Source organism: Strix aluco, chromosome 2, assembly GCF_031877795.1.
Source record: "Strix aluco isolate bStrAlu1 chromosome 2, bStrAlu1.hap1, whole genome shotgun sequence".
NCBI lineage: Eukaryota > Metazoa > Chordata > Aves > Strigiformes > Strigidae > Strix > Strix aluco.
The window spans coordinates 5,825,469-5,832,825 of NC_133932.1; the positions used below are offsets into that span (position 1 = coordinate 5,825,469).

A 7,357-nucleotide genomic window follows, 5' to 3' on the forward strand; every position below is an offset into this window, starting at 1 on the left:
AGAGTTTCTGAGAGGACTGCAGACTTGTACTAGAGAGAGGAAAAACTACCTGCTGCTGGGGGGCTGTGCTCAAGGTACACAAACTGCAGAAATATCCAACTTATTTTTCATCCTGCTGGAAGCAAGCTGCAAAGCCCCAGCTCCTAATGAGCTGCTCAGACCAAGAGGAGATCATCTATTTTCCAAGTGCTTAGATAAAATAAGGGTGAAATCATAAGATGCGAGGCAGAGCTTCTGCTCTATTACTGCGGTGCCAAAGCACAACATCTTAAATAAAGTCAGCAATATTATTTTGTGTGTGCTTAGGAGCAAACTGTAATCTCCCATCCAACATTACCTGAGTCTGTAGAGTTACCCCAGTGTAAATGAGGCCATAACTATCTATACACAGTCATTAACTTACTTCGTTCCAATCAGCGTAACTGCTATCATTGCTTTGTATACCGAAAGAAGAAAAAACAGCAGAAAACTTGTTTACTGGCAACTTTGTTTCCAGAAAGACAACTTGCATCTGTTTTTCACATCTCTGGAGAAGAAAGCTCTTAATACCAACAAGACAGAACCTTCCTAAAGAGCTTGCTTTCTTCGCCTCGTGTTCATCAGCAGAGGGTAATTTGTGAACCTGTCAGTTAAAGTTCATCAGGGTGGTGAGTCACCACACGATAATCCTAAAGGTTATCTGGCAGCTTATCCAACCAGCCTGGCCTTGATTGAAGAATCAAAGAGACAATCTGAAGCTGAAAGTCAGTAAACAGCAGGATTTTGCAACTTCCAGCCGACCTGCGACACACCACTTATGTAATAGTATTTTGTTGAAATCACAGAATCATCAAGGTTGGAAAAGACCTTGAAGATTCTCCAGTCCAACCATTAACCTCACACTGACCGTTCCCAACTCCACCAGATCCCTCAGCGCTGGGTCAACCCGACTCTTCAACCCCTCCACGGATGGGGACTCCACCCCTGCCCTGGGCAGCCCATTCCAACGCCCAACAACCCCTTCTGCAAAGAAATACTTCCTAAGAGCCAGCCTAACCCTGCCCTGGCGCAGCTTCAGGCCATTCCCTCTTGTCCTGGTGCTTGTTCCTTGGTTCAAGAGACTCATCCCCCCTCTCTGCACCCTCCTTTCAGGTAGTTGTAGAGGGCGATGAGGTCTCCCCTCAGCCTCCTCTTCTCCAGACTAAACCCCCCCAGTTCCCTCAGCCGCTCCCCATCAGACCTGTGCTCCAGACCCTGCACCAGCTTCGTTGCCCTTCTCTGGACACGCTCGAGTCATTCAATGGCCTTTTTGTAGTGAGGCAAACGTGCATGGTCTAGGGCTGCAACAGGGAGCGCAGCGATGGCCGCCCCGTTACTCCCGGAGCACACAACAAACTCGGCAGCACAATCCCCCTCACTCCTCAGCTCTGCCCGGGAGGCCCTTTTCTTTCCAGGGGGAAGGGGACAGGCCATTGAACCTGCCGGGACTGTTGTCAGCAAGGGTCCAACCCTCCCTTCAGGTGACCACCCCTCAGCCAAGCATCAGCCCCCACTACCCTCCCGCTCCCCCCTCAGGGCGGGGAGGACTCTGGCGGGCCGGCAGGGGGCGCGGCGGCGGCGCGCGCCCGGCGCTGGGCGGGGCTCCTCCCGCGGCTGCGCGTGGGCAGAGCGTGGCGGCGCCGGGTCCCCAAGATGGCGGCGGGGCCGCCTCCCACCGCCGCCGAGGCGTACCGGCCCAACCGCTACGTCTCGCTGCCGGCCGAGCTCGACCCCAACACCTACGACCTGTCGCCGGAGAAGCGCCGTGCCGAGGCCGAACGCTTGGCTCTCCGCGCCCGCCTCAAGCGGCAGTATCAGCTGCAGCTCAACAACCCCAACCCGCCGGCCGTCATCGTGAGTGGGGAGGGAGGGGGGGCCCGGGGTTGGGGCGAGGGGTTTGTCTGCCTCACCCGGCGTCCCGGAGCGGGGCCCGGGCCTGGGGCCGTGCCGGCGGGGCGCTGCCCTGCCTTGGCCCTGCTCTCCCCGTGACCTTGACGCCCTTCCCGGCTGGGCCGGGAGGCTCCCGGGCCTTTGTAGGCCGCAGCCCAGCGGCGGGGGCAGACAGGCCGGCGCTGAGTTGAGGGGCCGTTGCAAGGCCGCTGGGGCCTCACTGCGATTTTCTTTCCAACCCAGGAAGATCCTGCCTTGGTCCGCTGGGCCTATGCTAGGACGCAGAACGTCTACCCGACTTTCCGCCCGACACCGAAGACGTCCTTTCTAGGAGCTCTTTATGCGATAGGCCCTATCGTCTTCTGGATTGCTGTCTTAAAAGCTGACAGGGTAAGTCAGTTGACGACACTGAACGTCAGGTAAACACCGAACTGTAAAATGTAGATTTGCCTGGAGACTTAATTGGTGGGGTTCTCTTGCACCGTTAAAGTAGTGAGGGAAGGAAGGGTGATGCAGAGCCAGTGATCTCAAAGCCTCATAACTGGTTGCCAGGTCCTGTTGTGCTGAGAGCCCTGTATTGTACCCTTGGGTACGGCCAGTCACAGTTTCCCTGAGCAGGATAGTTTGCTATCATAAAGCTCTTGGTGGCACTGACAGCGTAAACTAATCATAAGAGACTATTTTCAGCTGTTGACTGCAGTAACTGCACTTTCTAAAATAAATAGGGAGTTTAATGGATGACAGGCCTAGCAATGTCTCTGTGATGTGCTTGACCATTTCTCTAATCTCATGAAGCAGATGGGGAGGAGTACTTATGCTGATTGCAGCGTCTGATCTCAGCTGGATGTTTAAGATTTTGGAAGGTTTATCTTGCTTCTGTTCTAATTCCGGAATTGTAGGCATCAGCATCGGAGCGATGGTAGATCATTCTGAAAAAACTTGATTATATACATACATAAGAAGATGCTAGGTGACTGGCAGACAGTGGCTGTTTTTACTAGTGAATTTGTGGCTATTGTAAAACGCTTTTATTTCCCTGTTTTGCACAATAATAGCATCTTTAGATCAAGGCATAAACAGAGAAGCACAAACATCAGTTAAAATGAACAGAATATTTGTAGAGGATGTTGTTTCCTAGGATGAACCAAAAATACAGGTTTTGGGAAACATGCAGAGCATGTTAATATAAATGTTTTTGAGACTTCAGCATCTCTGCAGTATTTTATCATGCTGGTTTGGTTTTGTTCGTGAGGCTACACTTGGGTTTGGCCACCTAGTGTGACTTAGCATGCGAGTGCTTGAAAATAAACCTGTGCCTGAGAATATTTAAGCTGAAGTCTTTAATGTAGTCTCTAGGACAGTCTGTTTTCCTTTATTCCAGCTCCTTTACTGATGTTTGGGGATTTTTCTTGGTTATCTGGTAGTATATAAAGCACTGTATCTATTATACTTTTCTCTGAGGAGTGTTGTGTTTCTGGGTAAGCAAGAAATAAATTGCTGAATCTTAAGCAAGTCTCCTGGTTTTATCCAGCAGAAGGAATCTGGGCAGTATCTGCAGTGTCCATGTAGTGTAACAAGAAAGGTATGTGACTGCAGAGTGAGATACAAAAGAGCTGAAAGTGAACACGGGCACATATAGCCAAGTCACTAAGTTTTTCCATAATTAGATCTGTAAAATGGATTATTTTCAGCCAGAAGGAGGAGGTAGAAACTACATGTATAAATTAAGTGATGCAACTAGTTTGGTGAAAAATACATCACAGGAATTGGTCTCTGCTGGTCTGTGAGGGTGGCTAGATGGGCAGAGAGGTCAATCTGAGCACATCTTCCCTAGCTGGTAGGTGAAGCTAAATGCCTTGTTCTTTTTTACTTTTTAACCACAACAGCTGTTACCAGAGTTTGTGCTTACAGAATCGTTTAGGTTGGAAAAGACCCTTAAGATCATACGTGGTGCTATCTTCCTGTAGTCCATGTTGAAATACTAGAGCTGCTTTACTTTTATCCCAGGTTGAGTGAAACTTCTTCTCCAATAGGATAATGATGAATGTTCTCTCTCTTCTGCAGGATCGTAAAGAGAAGCTTATCCAAGAGGGTAAATACAAGCGACCATTGAGTGTGTTGTAAGTTCCTGGAATTGCAGTGCTGTTCATGGCATATAAATAAAATAAGATAAATTGTGTGCTGACGTTTTTCCTTCATAAGAATAAATCTTAGTTGCTTGTTGGTTGTCTTGCATCTTTAGCAATTATGGAAAGTGCAAAAATGCAGGGTCTTTATGTCTTAACAAGATAGATACAGAGATGGTGCCCTGCACTCAACCAGTGTACTCTTTTGGTCTACATACAGAGGCTCCTTTTAAACTGTGGAAGTTACTGCTGAAGCTCAAAATGAGTAGCAGGCTAAAATGTTAAGGAAGCCCAAAGCAGTTTCCTACAGAACTACTGCTTGTCTACTAGGCGTTTCTTCCTGGTGTCAGTTTGACTATGTAGTTTGCCCTAATCAGATAATAGGCAAGTTCTGTGATACACTCTTAATAACTTCAGGAGCCTGCCTGACTGCTCTCAATAAGCTGAGTTAATTTTTCTTTTCTGTAATAAAATATAAGCCTAAACTATGTATTTGTTCATTGCAATAAACTTCTGGATAAAATTACTGTGCCAGCCTTGGAAATAGTGAGCTGAACATTGTCATGCTGTATGTGAGTAGCATTTCCACCAATTCTGTGATTCCTGTGGGAGACAAGAAGTAAAAACATGAGGATTTTTTTTTTGATGCTGATTCTGTTACAGTATAGGAGAATTCCCTTTCACCCCTGCAAATGGGCCATGATAAAAAAAAAACCACCGAGCGTAACAGCCTTGTGCCCGCAAAGATGCCTTCTCTGCTTATTGTTACAAGAACACAAGTCTTTTCTGCCTGGGTCAACTGGTATAGGGGGTTCTGCATTTGTTACTGTCAAAGTACCCAAATGCGAGTGCAAGGAAAAGATTTCTAGTTCAGACTTGGAATTTTCACATGGCCTGTAGGTGCCATCATGATCCCAGCAACAGCCCTCATTCTTCAGACATTGTATGGGAGCAGTTTTTTCCCAGATGCTGATCTCAATACCAAAAGCTCGGTCTGGTGCAAAAGCTGAAAACTTCTCTCTGCCTGCTGGGACACCAGCCTATGGGAAATCAGCAAAAGCAGCTCTACCACGTCCCTCTCCTGCATGATCAGGATGTAAATATGGGCCATTTGCAGTTCCTCTCCAGCAGAGTCAGTTGAGCTTTTTCACATCCTCACAGAGTAGCTGAGGTTGGAAGGGACCCTGAGGTCATCTGGTCCAACCCATGCTCAGGCAAGGCCACCTGGAGTGAGTTGTCCAGGTCTACGTCCGGGTGGCTTTTGGGTATCTCCAAGGATGGAGACTCCACAGCCTCCCTGGGCAACCTGTGCTAGTGCTTGGTCACCCTCACAGTAAAAATGTGTTTCCTGATTTTATTTTTTTTATTTTTTAAAAATTTTTCCTGTTGCAGTATTTGCTTTTCCTGTCTGGGTCATGAAACATTCAGGCCGTGGGGAGCTTGGTGCTCATGCTGTGTGCATCAGCTGTGCAAGGCCGTGGCCTGCTTTTGCAATCCCATGTGTGCTCCCAGCAACCCTCTTGCAGCTGCGTCTGTGGCTTGTTCTGCTAGCTTAACTAAAGCAAACCCAGATTATTCTCTGCAGAACAGCTTCAAAAGACTGTCACGAGTGATATTACAAGATACGGCTGCGGGTCAGCGCAGAGAGGCATCAATGCATGGAGAAAGTGGTATTTAGGGAAAGAAATAATTGCTTGCCTGAGCATGCTAAATTAACTATCTTCCTGCTGCCACAAACTAATTTGATCTCCCAGGACCCATTTCCTTGGCTAATTGGAACTTGAGTTGCCACACGTGTAAATTCTCCCTTGCAGCTGTATTTGTTTCAGGCCAGCTGAGCAAATGGTTCGGGGTGGGGTGTAGATGAGCACGGTGCCTCTAGTCTTCTAGGCCAGCCTCGGATTGATGCTCACAGCACCTGCCACAGCCCTTTCCTTTGCAGACGAGAGTGTCTGATGCTACGTCCCTGCAGATTTGAGCGTGGTGCTTGGAGAGAGGCTGCCCTACTTTTCTCTCTCATTATTTGCAGAGCTCTCCGAGCTCTTTTCTTGCAAGGAGCAAACGTGCTGTGCTACTGAAGGTGGGGTAGGTGGTTTGAGGCAGTGGTGTTGGTTGCGTAGAGGAAGGGAAAGGGGAGTTTCCCTTCAGAAATGTAGGGTGAAGACAGGAGAGTGAATGTGCCTTGTGGAATTTTACCCTTGACTGATGTGTTACCATCCTTGTCTGCTTCAGTGATGAATCTATAGCCAGAGAAACTCAAACCTTCAGGTCACTGGATGATAATTGAGGTCCCAAACAGAAAACAAGCTTTTCTCCTCTGCCTGTGAAACATTTAGACCTCATTTATCTCTGGATCAGTCTGATTAAATCAGCTTCTCTGGCAAATTGATTCTCCTGAATGTCCTTTTCTGAGCTGGCTATTTTGGAGTAAAATACCCCTGTAGATTTCATAATGTAATACTTTGCTTAAAGCTGATGCTTTTTTTCCCCTAAGGATCTGGTACAGATCCAAAACCGAGAATGGATGTAACTGACTGAAATTAGGTGTTGCAGCTCTACATTGCCTTCTCTTTTGGAAAATTGAAGATTATTTCTCTTGGGAAGTAGGAAACACAGATCCTGATGGCACCAAGCTTAGTAACTGCTTCATGTGGGTACGTGCTAAAGTGCAGGCCTGTGGTTTGGGGTGCCTGGGCTGTGCTCCTGGTTCCCACCCTACTTGGGGCTTCCCTTTTTGCTTCTACCCTGTGGAACTCACCACCTTGCATACTCCAGTGAATTTTGAGGTCCTCCACGATGTCGTCTGCACTTGAGTTTTCTTCCACATACCTTCCTGGGAACAAATGCCTGCACTGGCCAGACAAGCCCTTTCACATTCGCTATGCTGCGAATGGGCACTTAACTAGGGAGACAATTTGTCAAGTGCTGACAAACAAGATGTTGAAGGATGGCCAGAGTGTAGGGTTGGAAAGGAAGCTTTCCCTCATTTAGCAGTGAAGTGCTTTGGATTTTCCAACCTTTTCTAATTGGTGGTCTACTTTTCTGACAATCAAGTCTTTCCTTGGCAACCCTCCACAAACCAGCAGGTTGAAGTGGCCTGCTCTCATAGGAGGCTTAGGTCTGGTAGAGCCTTCAGCTCTGTTTGTAAAGCTCTTCCCCTACAGGCAGCATAAAATGCTTTGTTGAACCCTAGCTTCTCCCCGTGAAGGACACACTGGGTTGTATTTTAAGGAGGCCCTGTGAGTGGGGGCTGGCTGGCATCTCATGTCCACACAGGGTACAGCATTCACACCAACTACATGTGGTGGGAGCCGTGCAAGTAC

General features: G+C 47.9%; 1 protein-coding gene across 1 annotated transcript; it reads left to right on the plus strand.

The window, feature by feature from the left end:
* The first annotated feature begins 1,619 nt into the window (after positions 1–1,619).
* NDUFB4 (NADH:ubiquinone oxidoreductase subunit B4) lies at positions 1,620–4,087 on the plus strand. The gene is made up of 3 exons (XM_074808933.1): positions 1,620–1,872; positions 2,152–2,298; positions 3,973–4,087. Exons 1-3 carry the CDS (start codon positions 1,672–1,674, stop codon positions 4,030–4,032), a joined length of 408 nt encoding a protein of 135 aa, XP_074665034.1. The 5' UTR covers positions 1,620–1,671; the 3' UTR covers positions 4,033–4,087.
* The last annotated feature ends 3,270 nt before the right edge of the window (positions 4,088–7,357 follow it).